The sequence below is a fragment of the Mastigoproctus giganteus genome, chromosome 6 (assembly GCF_048544385.1).
Source record: "Mastigoproctus giganteus isolate SK-2022 chromosome 6, ASM4854438v1, whole genome shotgun sequence".
Taxonomy (NCBI): Eukaryota; Metazoa; Arthropoda; class Arachnida; order Uropygi; family Thelyphonidae; genus Mastigoproctus; species Mastigoproctus giganteus.
The window spans coordinates 201,357,167-201,377,300 of NC_143580.1; the positions used below are offsets into that span (position 1 = coordinate 201,357,167).

Below are 20,134 nucleotides of genomic sequence, written 5' to 3' on the forward strand. Positions count from 1 at the left end.
TCTAACAAATTTACACATCACATTCTCTAATATATCAAGTAGTAACTTCAGTAAATGAGTGTGGAGCATGTTTAGTTGAAGTGTTTATGTTTGGATTTTCAAACATTGGCATTATGTTTAAAGGAACAAGCAGAATGTTTCATTCAAGCTAGGTGAAAGGAACATGAACAGAATTTATGCATGTGTGAGGATAATCTGCTTGTGGTTATCAGCTGGCTTGGACTGTTTTAAGATTGCTTCCACCAGAAGTTTTGGGATTCAGAAGTTAGTTCCCTTCTGGAGTTCACATTAATTTGTTCTCTTTCCAAACTTTGTTTGGATCACGAACTGGATTTGAATGAGTCAGTGCCACTTGATAGTGATTGGTTGTTGCATTTTTCAATTTGGCAGCTTTGAAAAGTGCTCATATGGCTTTGCTTGACACTTTTAACTTCTTCTTTAAATAGACCTCTGCTGTGCGTCATCATGGAACATATAGATAGGTGGGCTGTGTTAGGGATTTATTTTTTTAACATTGCCCTGTACTTGTTAAGTAAGTCTGCATACCTTCTACTCTTAATGTCGTTAGTGTCAACATGTACAACAATATCATCTTTTCTGCCCTTAAAAGGTGATATCTGCTCTTCAACATCATCAACATACCTGATCCTATTTCCCCTGACAGAGGAGCCACTGACAACAACTAGCTCGTGTGGGACCAGTGCATTCTGCCTTGGGGGTTGCTGCTATGTTGCCTGATGATCAAGTGCAAGCTCTGGCATTGATGTGGGCAGCCGAGAGCTCAATGTGCTCTCAGTTTAATTCATTTGAGGGCATTCATCCCATTCTGCAAGCTGTCATAAAGGCCCATAACAAACTGTACATCTCATAAGGCATCGTGATTTAGAGGACAACTATCGCCCCCTCAGTTCTCCCCATAGCTATGGCACTCCCACAAACTTGAGCTCTTTGCTTTGCTGCACTGGTCTGAGGCATGATTTTCATTCAAATTCAGTATAATTAAAATTACTACACTAAACGAATATATCTAATATAGTAATAACACTATGCACTGGTTACGCTATGAAGTTTATGTTATTAATTATATATATGTAGTTAATATTCAAATGTTCATATCAATACTCCAGTTATGTAGCAATAATACTACTACTGTATGAAGTGTGTGTTGTATGTATTAGGCTATACCATTATGCTTGAAAGTTAAGTTAAGTTAATTATAATATATATCAAATTTATCTAACTAATACCAACCTATTATAATATGTAACAAAATTATCCAACCAATACCACCCTAAGTGATTAAAACTTTAGAGCTACCTACAATTAAAAAATTTTAAAAAATTAATCTCTAGCTAAATTAAAAAATTATTTTGGAGTTTCTATTCCCCAAGTGTAATAACTTGCATTTAGCTGCATTAAAACATACCTGCCACTTCTCAGACCTTTGAAGTCTGTCCAAGCTATACTGAAGGAGCGCTGTCTTTGCACTGATACTTAACAACTCTACCGGTCTTTATGTTGTCTGCCAGTTTTGACATCACGCCTTCTATCCCTTCATTGATGTCATTTATGAAAATGAGAAACAAAAGTGGTCCAAGAACTGGTTCTAGAGGAACCCTACTCCTCACATTACACCAACCTGAAGAATATCCATTGATCACATCCCTCTGCATTCTGCACTGCAGCCACCCAGCAATCCATCCTAAATCTTTCCAGTAATTCCAGCCTGTTTCAGTTTATACAGTAACTGCTCATGAGGGACCGAGTCAAATGCTTTGCTAAAATCCAAATAAACTATATTGAAATTTGTTCACCACATCTAGCTCATGAGTACCTATATCAAAATAGCCTACTAAGTTAGTTAAACATGATATTCCCTTAATAAAATGGTGCCTCCTTAGCCAGGTGGGCAGGAGCAGCAGTGCGTAGCACACGCTTCTTGATTAGACCGGGGTTCGAGCCCGTGCCCACCAAATATGGAGGACGCGGAAAGGTCAGGGAATGACCACCGCATATCCCTGGAGCAATATGGCCTTGGTTGCTAATGCTCCTAAAAATCAAATAACAACAACCCTTAATAAAACCTTCAGAATGCCTTATCTATCTAATTGTCCCTTGATTGCACTCTTAATCATTGCCTCTAAGATTTTCCTTAACACTGAAGTCAGACTAACCAGTCTAACTTCACTCTTAGAACCACATTTATGTATTGCCACTTTTCCAATCCAAAGGAATCTCCTCTGAATCTAAAGATGTTATCATTAATTAACCTTAATGGTAGGGTTTTATCTATTTATTTTTCATTTTTATTATTATTTTTTATTTTTTATTTGTATATATATTTATTTTATTCAATATCTTTTATTTTATTTATATATTTTAAAATTTTTTATTTTATTTTATTATTATTTTTTTTTAGCTAGTGCAGTAAACGTCTGTGCACTGGTTATGCTATGAAGTTTATGCTATTAAAAGCCTGTGGCTTCCTTGCATTATACACTGGTTATGCTAAAGTGCACTGGTTATGCTATGAAGATTATGTTATTAAAAGCCTGTGGCTTCCTTGCATTATAAGGCTAATATTTGTATTAATATTTCCAGCCATTTTTCTTTATAACATTGGCTTCACAGAACAATGTTGTTTATTCTGTGGTGCCTCCGTAGTCAGGTGGGAAAGAGCAGCAGTGCGTAACACACTCTTCTTGATTAGACTGGGGTTTGAGCCCATCCCCACCAAATACGGAGGATGCGGAAAGGTCAGGGAATGACCACCGCATATTCCCAGAGCAATATGGCCTTAGTTGCTAATGCTCCTAAAAACCAAAATAACTAACTAATTGTTTATTCTGTTTACATTAGTTTTTCACCAGGCATTATTTCATTTTATGATTGTGCTTAATTTTCTAACAATTAGTATAGAAAGAAAGTATAACACTTATAGAAAGAAAGTATAGAAAGAATGTATAACACTTTCTTTCACGGTAGGTTTCAAGGTTTTGGAAAATGCAGAGTTGGAAATAGGAATATTTCTGCACATTTAGCATTAGCATTAGTAGAGGCATATGATCCAAGAAAGCAAGCTTATGCAGCATCAGCCAAAAAAAAAAAAATGCTTCCATTTCACCCCTCCGTTCGTTCGAAATACCTGTCCAGCCGAGCTTTAAATTTATTTAGGCTATTAACTTCCACAACAAGGGATGGAAGTCTGTTCCACCAACCAACTACCCGCTGGCTAAAGGCAAATTTCCATGCATCTATCCTACATCTGTCTTTCCTTAATTTGAATTTATGCCCTCTCAGGTGATTATTCTGAGTAAGAGGAAGAATCCCATCAGCATTGAGCATACTCAAACCATTCAAGGCTTTATACACCTCTATGAGGTCACCTCGCCGGTGCCTAGTCTCCAGACACTGTAATTCGCAAAACTTAAACCTTTCTTCATAAGAGCAACCCTTTGTTCCATTCACTAATCTTGTTGCCCTTCTCTGACTCGTTCCAGCAGCTCTACATAATTCTTGAAATGAGGCCTCCAAACCTGTATACAGCACTCAAGGTGTGGCCTGACCATTGCCTTATACAAGGGAATAATCACCCCCCTTATCCCTGCTAGAAAAATTCCTATATATCATTGACAAGACACCTTGTTAATGGTGTCTTGTCAATGACACCTTGGCTACACTTGCAGCCAAGGTGTCAAGACCCCTTGGCTGCAAGAGTAGATGAGCTACTGTTGCAGCCTGTCTGCACTGCTCAGAGAACTTCATATCTGCCTGCACAATTATCCCCAGGTCCTTTTCATTCTCTACCACTATCAGTGTAGTACCACAGAGTTGATACGTTTCTCTGGGGTTGCTGTTTCCCATATGTAGTATTTTACATTTGTCAATGTTAAACTTCATTTGCCACCTCTCAGCCCATCTCCTCAACCTTTTCAGATCCTGCTGCAGCAGCATAGCATCAGTAGTGTCCTTAACAACCCTGCCAACCTTTGTATTGTCTGCAGACTTGGACATTAAGCTTGATATACCATCATCAATATTATTTATAAATACAGAAAACAATAATGGACCCAACACTGAACACTGAGAGACTCCACTAATAACATTAGTCCACGATGAGTAGTGTCCACTGATTACCACTCTCTGTCTTCTCCCCGTCAACCACCCCTTTATCCATAGCAGCAATTTTCCTCCAATGCCACACTGCTCCAATTTGTGCAGCAGTCTTCCATGTGCAACAGTATCAAAAGTCTTTCTAAGATCCAAGTATATAATATCAAAGTTATTCCCTGCATCCAGTTCTTTTGTGACTGCATCATGGTATCAAATTGGTCAGGCAAAACTTCCCCTTAACGAAACCATGCTGTGTCCGAGCTATAACTGAAGTGTTGTCTAGATGATCATGCAGTTCTTCTTTAACCAGTGCCTCCATTAATTTTCCTGGAACAGAAGTTAAACTCACAGGACTGTAAATACTTGTGTCAGACTTTGATCCTCCTTTGTGAATTGGGGTCACATTTGCACATCTCCAGTCTATGGGTACCTCCCCTGAGTCCAAGGAAGCTCTCATAATTATGGCTAAGGGTTTGCTTACTTCCTTTGCTGCCTCCTTTAATATAACTGGATAGATCCCATCCACCCCAGGTGCCTTTCGTGTGTTTATCTTCAACAATTTCTCCTCCACTTTACTCTCAATTATTACAAGATTATCTAGCTTACTGCTAGAGTTGAATACACCTCTGGCATTCCCCTTGCTGAATAACTCCTCATGTATGAATTATGATGTAAAATATCATTTAGTCTGTAAGCTATCTGAGCAGGATCATCAATAATTGAACCGTCGATATCAAGCGGACCAATCTGATTGATCCCCTTCCTTCTAGAGTTTACATAAGTAAAGAACTCTTTGCTGTTTTTCTTTGCATCCCTTGCCAAAATTTCTCGTAATCTGCCTTCGCCTGCCTAACCTCCTTTGTAACTTGGTTACAGATCAACTTATATCTATCATAGGCTGCTGTGTCACGTGTTAATTTATATGTATCCCATGCACATTTCTTCCCTGCCATATGTCTCATTAGTTCATCTGACATCCATTAAGCCTAAACCTTGAACAATATTTCTTAGTTGGTATGTAAAGCCTAGTAGCTTCCAAGGTAAGTTCTTTGAATGCTTGCCATTTTGAATTTGCCGTTGGTAACATCATCAGTTAGTCTAACTGTATAGAATTTAAATACTGTCTCAGACCATCGTAGTCGCCTTTACGAAAGCAAAAACCCTTCCCTTTACCCCTGATGGTAGTTACTTCTTTGAGTAAATCCCACTTCAGCACACTGTGATCACTGCCACCTAGTGGTTCCTTTATCTGCAGATTCTTAATGCATGAAGAATCACTACTGATAATCAAATCAAGAGTATTACTCCCTCTAGTTGCCTCTCGAACATGCTGATGCAGAAAACAATCATCCAATAAAAGCCTTGCTAGTGTGTGAGTGACCAACCCACAAATTCCAGTCAATATCTGGGAAATTAAAATTCCCCATTATAAGACTCTCTGATTGACTGGCCCATTCTATTTCAGTTTCTTATTATACTCATCAGAGTCATTAGGCCTATAGCACACTCCTACTGTCAATTTTCATCTCCCAATGCTTATGTCACACCAAACTGACTCGACACTGCACTGTCCAGCGATGTCGACTGGCTTCAGTTCCTTGGATTTTATGTGTTTCTTAACTAATACCATAACCCCTCCTCCTTTCCTATCCTGTCTCTCCTTTCTGTAGATGTTGTACTCCCCAAATTCCAGTTCTGCATTTCTTATTTCTGTGTGACACCACGTCTCTGATATCCAAACAATATCCGCCTTTGATGCTTTGAGCAATACCTCAAATTCATTAAATTTATTTACCAAACTCCTAGCATTGGTGTACACGCAAGTATACATGCACCTGTTTCTATTCTTAGCTGCCCTAACACAACCCATCTGTTTACTTGTACCACAATGACTCCCACCAGTCTCTGAAATATCCTGCATCTCATGTTTCAGGCTTCTGCTCATTCCAATAGAAGCAGTGCAAGAATCACTTTCACCTCTGCCAGTGGCTACTGTTAATCTATTAGTCCTTTTATCCCTCCAAGCTAGCAGTTTTCCGATCCATCTAACACTGCCTCGATAGCATCAGCAAATATTCCCATCCCTGTAGAAGCAGTCTCTCCTGTTAACAAGTACAGACCAGGCTTAAAAAAAAGTCTACCCCTTGAGCCTTGCACAATCTTTCCAGGGCCGAATTGATCGACAAGGCTCTCATCATATACTCCCTCCAATCGTGTATGGGCAGAATTGCAGACACTTTCAAATTCAACCCTAATTCATGGCTTTTTTTCAACAGTAACCTATACTTGTAAAGTAATTCTGCCGGTCTCCTAATTAGTGCTTATCATTATTGCTTAATATCATTTGCTCTGATGTCAAACACAGTTCATATAATCTGTGGACTTCCAATGGAATTGACACTAGTAAAAACTAATCAGAGTGTAGGATCTTGAAGTATGTTTTGAGGAATTCTAAGAATTTGTATGCAGTTATTAATGATATGTTTTATGTGTTTGTGAAATGTGCTTGTTTTCAAAATCCATAATGTTTTCAATTCTGTAGATAAAATAAAATAAATAGTAATATTATCAGTTTGAAATAAGTTTTAACCTTTTCTATATATATATTAGCATTGATACTAAGTTATTTATTAAAACTTAAGAAAAGCAGTATATTTCTTCCTTACATAGTTTTTGAATGGAAGGTTATTTAGCACTAAACTGTTTTACTAACATGTGTGTTTAATATATGTAAATATAATTTGAACTCGTCCATTTTTGTTTATACAGACTGAACTTTTAGAAATGGCAATGGAAAGGAATACTTTAGTGTTTTTGGGTACAGGTACTGGTAAAACATATATAGCTGTTATGTTAATACAGGAAACCTCCAAAGACTTGAAAGTTCCATATGATAAAGGTGGAAAAAGAACCTTTTTTCTAGTTCCTACAGGTATAGTTTATGTTCTCCTAATATTATTTTATACATTTTAATTTTTTTGCATAGTGATAATCTTTTATATGCTTTTCATTAAATTAATAGTTAGTTTTTTTAATTCTTCCATGAGTGAATTTACCAAATGTCGATGATCACCTTATAGTGAATTTCTAATAGTGGAAGTATATATCAAATTGAATTTAAAGTATGAGTTGTCTATGGTCAGCTCTATGAGGTAGAGGATGCCTTATATGAAAAAATGCATAGGGTAACCAGTTGGTTTGTTCATGTCAAGATGTTTGGCCAGGTTTCTTTTGGTTTTGTTTCAGATTGGTGGGGGATGATAGGGAATATCAGCTGGATCTGAAAGCTCACAACATGTCCCCATTTACTGTTATTTGTGAAAATCTACTGGTGAATTTATTATAATTTTTGAGGGAGTGAGCAATGTGTTGTTAACTGTAAAATAGCAACAAACCATCTAGAAATAACCTGCCCAGCTGGTATATCCTATATTTGCAACGTATTGAAAAAAATATTTTAGAGTAGCAGTAGTAGTAGTGATAGTGGCATGCGATGCAAGAAAGCAAGTGTATGAGCTTATGCAGCATCAGCCAAAAAAAAAATATCACACCATTCCCTCCAAATGCCTGTCCAGTTCCTCCTTAAATTTATTTAACCTATCAACTTCCACAACGACAGATGGAAGTTTATTCCAGCAATTAACCACCCACCAGCTAAAGGCAAATTTCCGCACATATATTCTACATCTGTATTTTCTCAATTTGAAATTATGCCCCCTTAGGTTCATAATCTGAACAAATGGAAAAATCCCATCAGAATTCAGCATACTCAACCCATTCAAGGCTCAACGCAATACACCTCAATCAGATCCTCGCAGGTGCCTAGTCTCCAGCTGCTGCAATTTGCAGAACTTAAGCCTCTGTTGGTAAGAGGATCCCTTCATTCCCCTCACTCTGTACATGCTCAAGCAAATCTACATCCTTCTTAAACGAGGCCTCCAGACCTGTACACAATACTCAAGGCGTGGCCTGACCATTGCCTTATATAGAGGGACAATCACCTCCTTTTCCCTGCGAGCAAAATTCCTGTATATTATTGACAAAACCCCATGACCTGCTCTGGCAGCCTGTCTGCATTGCTCAAAAAACTTCATATCTGACTGCACAATTACACCCAGGTCTTTTTCATTTTATACAACCCTAAGTGTAGTATCACATAGTTGATACGTTCCTCTGGGGTTATTTCTACCCATATACAATACTTTGCATTTGTCAATGTTAAAATTCAGTTGCCACTTCTCAGCCCATCTTCCAAAATTTTCTAGATCCTGTTGCAGTAGTGCACTGCCATTACTGTCCTTATCAACCCTGCCAACCTTTGTATCATCTGCAAACCTTAACACTAAGCCTGATATACCTTCATCAATATCATTGATAAATATACAAAACAACAGTGGACCCAACACCAAACGCTGTGGGACTCCACTAATAACATTAGTCCACGAAGAGCAATGCCCATTGATTACCACCCTCTGTCTTCTCCCACTCAACCATCCTTTTATCCATTGTAGCAACTTACCCTTAATACCATTCTGCTCCAATTTATACAGTAGTCTTCCATGCAAAACAGTGTCAAAAGCTTTCCGGAAATCCAAGTATATGATATCAAAATTATTTTTTGCATCCAGTTCCTTTGTAACCACATCATAATATCCAATCAAATTTGTCAGACAAGACTCCCTTAACAAACCCATGCAGTGTCTGAATTATTGCTGCAGTCTTGTCTATATGATCCAGCAATGCATCTTTAACCAGTGACTACATTATTTTACCTGGAACAGAAGTTAAACTAACTGGTCTGTAATTACTCGTGTCACCCTTCGATCCCCCTTTGTGAATTGGGGATACATTTGCACATCTCCAGTCGGTGGGGACCTCCCCTGAGTCCAAGGATGCTCTCATAATTATGGCTAAGCATTTGCTTACTTCCTTTGCCGCCTCCTTTAATATAACTGGATAGATTCCACCACCCCAGGTGCTTTTCTTATGTTTAACTTCAACAATTTTCCCTCCACTTTGCTCTCAGTTATTACTAATCATTAAGCACCCTGCTACAATTTGATAACCTTCTGGCATTTTTAATTCTTAATAATTCCTCATGTGTGAATGTAGATGCAAAATACTCATTCAGTTTGTTTGCTATCTGAACAGGATTATCAATAGTCAAACCATCGATATGGTGGACCAATCAGATTCATCTCCTTCCTTTTAGAGTTTATATAAGTAAAGAAATCCTTGCTGTTTTTCTTAGCATCCTTTGCCAAAGATTTCTCGTAATCTGCCTTTGCCTGCCTAACCTCCTTTCTGACTTGATTACAGATATCTGCCATAGGCTTCTGTGTCGCCTGATAATTTATATGCATCCCATGCATTTTTTTTCTCTGCCATGAGTCTCATTAGTTCATTTGACAGACATTTAGGCCAAAACCTTGAACAATATTTCTTCATAGGTATGAAACTTTTAGTAGCTTCCACAATTAATTCCTTGAATGCTTCCCACTTAGAATTTGCTGTTGGTAACATCATTAGTTGATCCCACTGTACAGAATTTAAAAACTGTCTGAGACAACTGTAGTCACCTATACGGAAGCAAAACCCCTTTTCTTTACCCCTGATGGTAATTATATCTTTAAGTAAATCCCACATCAGTACACTGTGATTACTGCCACCTAGTGGTTCCTTTATCTGCAAATTATTCATACACAAATGATCACTGCTGATAACCAGATCAAGAGTATTATCCTCTCTGGTTGCCTCTCAAACATGCTGCTTCACAAAACAGTCATCCAATAAATTCACAAAAAATCTTACTAGTGTGCGAGTGACCAAACCACAAGTTCCAGTCAATATCTGGGATGTTAAAATTCCCCATTATAAGGCATTCTGATTTTCTATCCCACTCTATTTCTCTGTACATTGTTCATTGTACTCATTTCAGTCATTAGGCCTGTAACACACTGCTACTCTTATTTTTGCTTTCGCAGTGCTTATGTCGCACCAAACTGACCCAACAATGCTCTGTTCATCTATATCAACTGGATGCATCTCTTTTGATTTTATGTTTTTATTAATTAACAGCATAACACCCATATAACAGCATAACTCCCTTCCTATCCTGTGTGTCCTTTCTGTACACATTGTACTCCCCAAATTCCAATTCTGCATACCTAATATTTGTGTGACACCACATTTCTGATATCCCAACAATATCCGCTTTTGATGACTTGACCAACACTTCAAATTCATCAAATTTATTTACTATACTTTTAGCACTGGTATACATTGAAGTCTACAGGCACCTATTTTTATTCTTAGTTACCCTAACACATCCCATGTACCCACCTGTTTCACGATGACTGCCATCAGTTCCTGAAACCCTAGCACCCCTTGCTCCAGGCTGCTGCTTATTCTAATAGAAGTAGTGCAAGAATCACCTTCACAACTCTGCCTGTGGCTACTTTTAACCTTTTAGTCTGTGAATCCCCCCAAGTTAGCAGTTTTCCGACCCACCTAACACTGCCTCGATAGCATCAGCAAATATTCTTGCATCCTTTCTATTTAAGTGTATCCCATCCCTGTACAAGCAGTCTCTCCTGTTAACAAGCACAGACCACGCTGAAAAAAATTCTACCCCTTGAGCTTTGCACATTCCCTCCAGGGACAAATTGATTGACAAGGCTCTCATCATGTACTCCCTCCTGTCGTGTCTGGGCAGAATTGCAGACCCTTTCAAATTTAATCCTAACTCACGAGTTTTTTGCAACATTGACATGTACTTGTTAAGTAAATCTGCAGATCTCCTACTCTTAATGTAATTGGTGCCAAAGTGTACAACAATATCACCCTTTGTGCCCTTAAAAGATGATATATGTGCTTCACAATGTCACCAACTTTTGCCCCTGGCAGGCATACCCTGGTCCTATTCCATCTATCCTTTTACACAATATATTCCCATCTCCCTGACAATAGAGTCACCAACAATAACTAGTTCCTTTGGGACCAGCGCATTCTGCCTTGGAGATTGCCGCTGTGTTGCCTGATGCCCAGGAGGATTAATTAATTGTCTGGCGTTGAGTTGGGCAGCCGAGAGCTTGACAGGCCCCTCATATTAATTTATTTGAGGGCATCTACCCTACACCCCAAGCTCTCATAGATGCCCATTAGAATGCTGGGTTGACGCCTAATTTCTAGACACTCTCTCTGCACCTGGCACACACAAAGACATCCTCCTTGGCTAGATCATGTTCTGTTCCAGAGATTTCGGCAAACATTTCACAAGTTGCACATTTTTTTAGGCTGTGATGCATTGGAGAATCACCCCCCCCCCCCAGTTCTTCCCTGAGTCACTACACTCCTGCCATTTTGTGCCCGTTGCTTTGCTGCTCTAAGCTGGGGCATGATATTTTAAATTAATAAGATCAATAAATTTAATTAATTAATTGTCAATACTAACTACACTATCTAATAGAATGCTAAATGCAGTGATGCATATTATACTATATATTTTTAAGTGATGATGCAGTTGTTAACTAAGCAAAGAATCATCTGAACATACAAGAAATGTCAGAAACTGAATGGTAATTTAAGATTAAATTACATTCGGAATGCAATAAATAGCATGTTGGTTTTCAATTTGTTAACTTTGCATCACTTGCACTCTCAAATTTAACAAGATTACTTGTGTGGCATCTGTGTGATCCACCTTTTTGTTTTAATTATAAAAAGTATTTTTTAGAATTTTTACTTAATTGAAAACAGTGATCTATTAATTATGATTTGTTAAACCCAATTAAAAAATATTGAACAAAAATGAAATATTGGATTGAAACCCAGACGCAATGTGAATGTCTGTATTTTTGTCAGCTGTTCTCATTTAGCCAGCAAAATTAAAACTATACAACAAAGTAGGAGTTGCCTAAAAGAAAGGTAGATGCTTTTGTTCACCTGGCATCAGTTAAACAGCAAGCAAAAATTGAGTGTTTCATAATTGATGGTATATCAAAATGAAAACAGAAAATACTGTATAACTAGTTGGAGAATATTAGTGAACAAAACTACATAGGAGGATTTGACTTCATTTACAAATTTAAAGAAATTGCAGAACAATTTAAAAAAGTCGTGCCAATCGGACACCATGTTAGCAATGGAAGTTTAATTTAATGCCAGCATAATTACCTTGGATAGGAAATAAATATGCCATTTTCTATTTTCTTTATATTATTTAAGCTCAGATTACCTTTTTTGTTTCTGACCTTTCTTGTATGTTCAGTTCAGATGACTTCTTTGCTTAGTTAGCAGTTTCATGATAACACCAAAATCTTCTTTTTTTTTTTTTTTTTTTTTTTTTTCCCCAAATTAAATGTGATGTTAGAGATGTCGTGATCAACAACTTTGCTTCTTTTCATAGATAAGAATAAGAAATTAGTTCATTGATACAAAACATTTTATAACCTAAAAGTGATTGTCCTCTAGTCAGAAATTGAACAAAATGAAATAGCTTTGTGATTTTAGTAAAAGAAAAGAAAAAAAAAAACTGTTTGCAGTACTTTACCTGTATGTAGTACTCAAGGTGTGGCCTGACCACTGCCTTATACAAATGGATAATCACCTCCTTATCCCTGCTAGAAAAATTCCTGTATATCCTTGACAAGACACCATGAGCCACTCTTGCAGCCTGTCTGCACTGCTCAGAAAACTTCATATCCGACTCCACAGTTAACCCCCAGGTCCTTTTCATTCTCCACTACCCTGAGTGTACTACCACACAGTTGGTACATTACTCTGGGGCTACTGCTACCCATATCCAGTACTTTACATTTGTCAATATTAAACTTCATTTGCCATCTCCCAGCCCATCTGCTCAACTTTTCTAGATCCTGTTGCAGTAGTGTACTTTCATTACTGTCATTAACAACCCTGCCAACCTTTGTATCATCTGCAAACTTTGACACTAAGCCTGATATACCTTCATCAATATCATTGATAAATATACAAAACAACAGTGGACCCAACACCGAACCCTGTGGGACTCCACTAATAACATTAGTCCACAAAGAGCAGTGTCCATTGATTAGTCTTCTCCCACTCAACCATCCTTTTATCCATTGTAGCAACTTACCCTTAATACCATTCTGCTCCAATTTGTACAGTAGTCTTCCATGCACAACAGTGTCAAAAGCTTTCCTGAAATCCAAGTATATGATATCAAAATTATTTTTTGCATCCAGTTTCTTTGTAACCACATCGTAATATCCAATTAAATTTGTCAGACAAGACTTCCCCTTAACAAACCCATGCTATGTCTGAACTATAACTGCAGTCTTGTCTAGATAATCCTGCAGTGTTTCTTTAATCGGTGACTACATTATTTTCCCCAGAACAGAAGTTAAACTAACTGGTCTGTAATTGCTCATGTCACCCTTTGATCTCCCTTTGTGAACTGGGGACACGTTTGCACATCTCCAGTCCATGGGGACTTCTCCTGAGTCCAAAGAAGCTTTCATCTTTATGGCTAAGGGTTTTCTTACTTCCTTTGCTTCTTCCTTTAATATAACTGGATAGATCCCATCCACTCCAGGTGGATGGAATCTTCAGCACTTTCTCCTCCACTTTGCTTTCAGTCATTACAAAATCATTTAGCTTCATGCAGGGCTGGATTAATAATGAAATAGGCCACTGGCCATATTTAAATTTGAGGCCAATTTAATATATATATTATTATTAGTATGCATAATCAGTTAGATCCGAGGTTAGATCAGTCCGAGGTAAGGCAGAAACAAATGTACAAATAACAGTAAAAGCATATGTAAATACAAAGGTAAAAGCAAATGTAAATACTCATATAAATACAATTTGATAAGACAAACTTAAAATCCAACGTTGGCATATTACTTATGGAATTAACAGAAATTCAACCACCCAACAACCAAAGAAAACCGCCCCCCCACATCAGACATTAGCATGGGATGTCAGGGCCTGAGGCTAATGCACCATCACGACACAGTATAAAGTAAGTGCGACTGCGCAATAATAAGCTTCACTACCTATATAACAATTAGAAGGCAGAAAATAACCTCTTTCTAATCTACAACTTCATCAGAACAGTAGCAGAGGGTAAGAGCCTTCACAAGATCGGATACTTACCCGTTGGGCTCTGTGTCCCCTATCACAGTTTGCTGTAGAGAATGATTATAAAAATATTTAAACTAAAGTAAATGAAATATATTAAATTTAAAAAGTGAAATTGAAAGTTAAATTAATATAGCAAAAATGGCAAAACTGGTATAGGGACAACAGAAACGGGTAGGTATGAGACATTACATCAAATGGGCTGTCAATCCACTCAAAGCCCCCGAAGATGTAGGGGATTGATGGCCATGTGATGGAATGTACTATATATAATAATATTATAATATATGTAAATGTATTGTTATTCAAAATTAGTATTGACATAAACATAACCATTAGTTTTAATATAATTTTAGCTGAAGGTAATAAAAATTCATCAGTAAAGTGTGATGAAAAATTCATTATCATATAGTAATATACTTCTTAAAATTAATATGTATAGGCCATGCTGAATTAAGATAACCTTCTTGGGCTAACTTGATTACCAGATTTGTATGCACAATAATACTTATATGTCAAAACACCATTAAAAGAAAAACATATATACACACACACACATATATATACGTATATATCGCACATACATATAAATAAAAAATGCTACGTAGGTTTTTATATTTACATTGTGAATAATAATTCCTTGATATAAATGTAAAATGGTCCTTGAAGTTGTCACAGACATTCCCTCAGATATGCCAGACAAGCAGTACTTGCTACCTGGAAGTCTAACACGCTGATGGAACTGATATTCGGGTGACACTCAAATCAAGTGGACCCAATTTCGGCGATGTCCAGACGGTCTGTGACAGCCAAATCCTCTGCTTGTACCTTCACGATGGTGGCATTGTTATTAATCCTGGGTATAACCTCCATGCACAAGTTGTTGTTGTTTTTGTTTGTTTGTTTGGTTTTTAGGAGCATTAGCAACTAAGGCCATATTGCTCCGGGAATATGCGGTGGTCATTCCCTTGACCTTTCCGCATCCTCCGTATTTGGTGGTGACCCATGCACAAGTACATGGTGGGTGACCACCCAGTTGTGAACCAATGTAAGGAGGGGTCGAGGTGTGGTGCCCACACCACGTGGAGGAATACCACCCCTCTATGTTACCAGGCAATACTAGGTGGTAGATAACTCTCATCAACCAGTGCAATACCACCACTTTGCTTATTGGAGGCTTGAAATGGCGGAACTCATGTTTAGTCGCTAGAGGTAAGTTCCAGTCAACCCTTCCCTATCTCTTCCATCATGCAGTATTATTGATAACTTTTCAGATTATGATGAACATCGTGGTGAGATCCAATATTCCTTACATTTTGAGGGTACAGCTCTAAAATGGTGTTCGCAGACCGGCCGCTAGTTAGTACATCAGACCGAATCTATTGGTAACTCTCTAGGAGGCTTCCGGATCAGCTAGTGTATAATCTCGCTACTTCTACTCTGCCTGATAGTGACTGGAGAGAGTCCGAGTGGTGTGTATGTGGGGCGCATTGTCGAAGCCACGTTATGTCAAGAATCTGGGTATATTCTTACCATGTGTATGCCATATCCAAAAATTTCATTACTTCATACAGCACGTCCCACCCACTTTTTCTTACTATAGAATACACCATGAATTGTCAAACTAATAGAGCAAGCTTATCTGCGAAAAGATCTAAACCTCCCAAGCACTTCCTATTTCATTTCACAAATATACGTGGTCTCAATTCTAATCTCAGTGATATCCATTTCCACTTGCAGTCTTCCAAACCCCATGTACTTTTTCTGACTGAATCTCAGTTATCAGTTGATTCAACTACTGCTCATCTCAGATGTCCAAATTATTTGCTGTATGATTCCTTTCGCCTTAAAGGTGGTACTTGTGCATATGTCCGTTCTGATATTCCCTGTCAGAGACTTGGTAATTTGGAATCTCCTCTCTTTGATCTTCTCTGGCTTAAAATCTCTCTACCTCATTGTGTCAAATTCATCTGTTGTCTCTGCCGTTCTCCCAACTCCACTAATCACTTGGAGCTCTTTGACTTCCTCTCTTTGCAACTTGACTTTCTCCAGTCAAACTTTCCTAACAGTGAGGTAATTTTCCTTGGTGATTTTATTGTGTTCACAACTCCAGCTGGCTTCCGTTTTCTAGTCACATCGACCTAGCTGTTCGAGATGCTGAGACTTTTGCAATTACTAATCACCTTGCACAAATTGTTCATTTACCTACAAGAATACCGGACAATCCTAACCATACAGCCAACAAGCTTGATCTTTTTCTCACAAACAACCCTTCTATGTACACGGTCGAAGTCAGATGTCCTTTAGGCACTTCAGATCATAACTTGGTGATTGTCTCTTCTCCAATGCAGCCTTTATCTCATGGCTATTCCCAACCTCGTGTTGTTTGACATTACAAGAATGCAAAATGGGATGACTTGAGAGATTTCTTTTCCTTTGTCAGTTTACTTTTTCAAAACTTCTGATGTCAACATTTGCTTAGATCGTGTCAGTGAAATTATTCTTGCAGGAATGGAATCCTTTATCCCACACTCCACTTTAAAATCTCATCCTTTATCTAAACCTTGGTTTTCCAATAAATGTGCTAAGGCTGTTCAAGAGAAAAATGTTGCATATCGTAATTGGCTTGTTTCTAATTCTTCAGTATCATTTTCTGCCTACACCAAAGCTCGAAACAGTTGTAAAGCAGTTATTAATCAATCCAAACTATAGTTTGAACAGGCTAAGAGTAGAAAACTTGCTTCTTGCCCTAATGGTAGCTGAGCATTCTGGTCTCTTGCCAAAGACATTGGCCGCAACTTTTGCCCATCTCTGCTCCCACCTCTTTCCAAACCGGATGATTCTGTTGTCACTTCAGCCAAGGATAAAGCTGACCTGCTAGCATCCCATTTTTCTTCCAGCTCATGTATTAATGATCTTGGTAAAACACCTCCCACCATTCCCAATATGCTCCGTTCAATACTTTCTGTGGTCTTCCGTCAAAAGGATGTGAAAAGGATTTTGACGAATCTTGATGCTAAGAAAGCTCCAGGTCCCGATGGTATTTCTCCACTTGTTCTCAAAACCTGTGCTCCTGAACTTACTCCTATTCTTTGCCGTTTTTTTTCACTTTCTTATTCCAAAGGTGTTTTTCCTTCTGCTTGGAAATTTGCGCATATCCAGCCAGTTCATAAAAAGGGCGACAAATTCCTCCCATCCAATTATCATCCCATTGCAATTACTTCTACTCTTTCTAAAGTAATGGAGAAATCTATTAACGCCAACTCTTAAACTACCTAGAAACCTTCCGTCTGCTCAACGATCGCCGGTATGGATTCCGTCAGTGTCGATCCACTGGTGATATTCTGGCTTATGTTACCCATTAATGGACAAATTCAATGGAAAAGTAAGGTGAAACACAAGCAGTTGCTCTTAACATCTCAAAGGCTTCCGATCGTGTTTGGCATAAAGGTCTTCTAAACAACGTTCCATCTTATGGTTTACCAACTGTTTTTTGTAATTGGTTATCCAATTTTCTCTCTGATCACTCACTGATGGTGATGGTAGATGGCTCTCTGTCTTCTGATTTCAACATTAATGCCGGTGTCCCCCCAAGGTTCAGTTTTTTCCACCCACTATTTTCTTGTATATTAATGACCTTCTTCGATTAACTGGAAATCCTCTCCATAGTTTTGCCGATGATAGCACATTGCATTCCACTTTCCATTTTGAGAAACGTTGCCGTGCTCAATCAACTACAACTCTCGAAAATTTGCTATCAATTCCTTAAATGCCAATCTTCAGGTAATTCTCCAGTGGGGCAAAGACAACTTAGTTGATTTCAACCCTTCTAAAACCCAGTCGTCTCTTATACCTGGCAAAAAGTATTCTTCTGCTCGTATGCTTATCTTTGGTGACACTCCGATTTCTAGGCAAAATGATACATCTCTTTTGGGGATTACCCTGACTTCTAATCTGTTTTGGCACAAGCACATTACAAATATTTCTTCCTCTGCATCTAAAAAACTTGGTTTTCTCTTTCGCTCTCGGCATTACTTTTCTTCCAAACAGCTGCTCACTCTGTATAAATCGCAAATCCACCCTGCCATGGAATACTGTTCCCACATCTGGGGTTCTGCCCCCAAAACCTCTCTCAGGCTTCTTGATTCCATTCCAAAGAGGGCAGTTAGGTTAATTAAAGATTCATCTCTAACAGAGTCTCTGCACTCGTTGTCTCATAGACGTACTGTTTCTGCTGCATGCCTCTTCTACAGATACTTCCATGGGCACTGTTCTTCTGAATTGGCTTCTATAATTCCCGCTCTCTCTTTCAAAACAGTCCGAATATGTGCCGTAACCAGCCAACATTCATTTACTGTCCACTTCAATGTCAATCACAGAACCAACTTTTCATCTTCCTCGTTTATTCATTCAACTGCCCTTTTCTGGAAAAATCTTCCTTCATACGTATTTCCTGAAAATTACAGTCTACAGAAGTTCAAGTCCAATGTCAACAAATATCTTCTTTTGTCTTCTCAACCTCCAGCCCAACCACGGTATAAAGTACTATAGGTTCTAATACCTCTCGTGTTTGGGATTTACAAAAAAATAAAATAAAATAAGAGGTCAAATTTTTTATGTTTTTTGACTTCAAAAATAAAGTACTAATAAAAAAGCGCCTCCGTAGCCAGGTGGGTAGGAGCAGCAGTGCATAGCACATGCTTTTTGATTAGACCGGGGTTCGAGCTCATGCGGAAAGGTCAGGGAATGACCACCGCATATCCCTGGAGCAATATAGCCTTAGTTGCTAATGCTCCTAAAAACCAAATAACAAGAACAAACATTTTAATAGAAACTTTTAACTTATTTATTGTACAATAAAAAAGTATAAGAATAAAATTTAAACACTTAACAAGTTAAGTATTCTTTTATATTACATGTTTTGTTGTCTTATTATAATTAGAAATTTTTATCAGTACTCAAAAAAATATTTGCACTGAAACCCCCACCCCCTTTGGGTAAGGCTCCCAGTCATGGCTGGTTTGGCCGTAGCATTAACGCGGCCCTGGCTCCATGCTAGAGTTAGATAAGCTTTTGGCCTCCACTTCCCTACATCCCTACAGACTTTCTTGTGTGAATGTAGATGCAAAATACTCACTCAGTTTGTCAGCCACCTCATCAACAATCGAATGATCGATATAAGTGGACCAATCTGATTCATCCCCTTCCTTCTAGAGTTTACATAAGTAAAGAAGTCTTTGCTGTTTTTCTTTGCATCCTTTACCAAAGATTTCTCATAATCTGTCTTCGCTTGCTTAAATTCCTTTGTGACTTTATTACAGACTAGCTTATGTGTCACCTGATAATTTATATGTATCCCTTGCATTTTTTGCCTTTGCCAAGAGCTGTCATCCATTTAGGCCTAAACCTTGAACAGTATTTCTTGGTTGGACGAAAAGCCTTGTAGCTTCTGAGATTACCTCCTTGAATGCTTCCCATTTAGAATTTGCTGTTGGTAATATCATCAGTTGGTCCCACTGTATAGAATTTCTATACAGTGGGACCTTTCCCTTTTACCCCTTATGGTAGTTACATCTTTGAGTAAATCCCACATCAGCACACTGTGATCACTGCTACCTAGTGTTTCCTTTATCTGCAGATTTTTAATGCATGAAGAATCACTGTTGATAATCAGATCAAGCATATTACTCCCTCTAATTGCCTCTCGAACATGCTGCTATAGAAAACAGTCATCCAGTAAATCCACAAAAGCCTTTCTAGTGTGTGAGTGACCAACCCACAATTCCAGTCAGTATCTGGGAAGTTAAAATCGCCCATTATAAAACAGTCTGATTTACTGGCCCACTCTGTTTCCCTGTACAGTTGTTCACTGTACTCATCAGAGTCATTAGGC

At 38.2% G+C, this 20,134-nt stretch overlaps 1 protein-coding gene across 1 annotated transcript in view; it reads left to right on the forward strand.

Annotated features, from left to right (window-relative positions):
• The window catches only part of LOC150084879 (endoribonuclease Dicer-like), a 203,658-nt gene that overhangs the window by 47,983 nt on the left and 135,541 nt on the right, over nt 1-20,134 (forward strand). Inside the window, exon 3 of the mRNA XM_090376377.1 lies at nt 6,883-7,045. Coding sequence (XP_090232503.1) covers nt 6,883-7,045 — 163 coding nt within the window. The remainder of the gene's footprint in view (nt 1-6,882; nt 7,046-20,134) is intronic.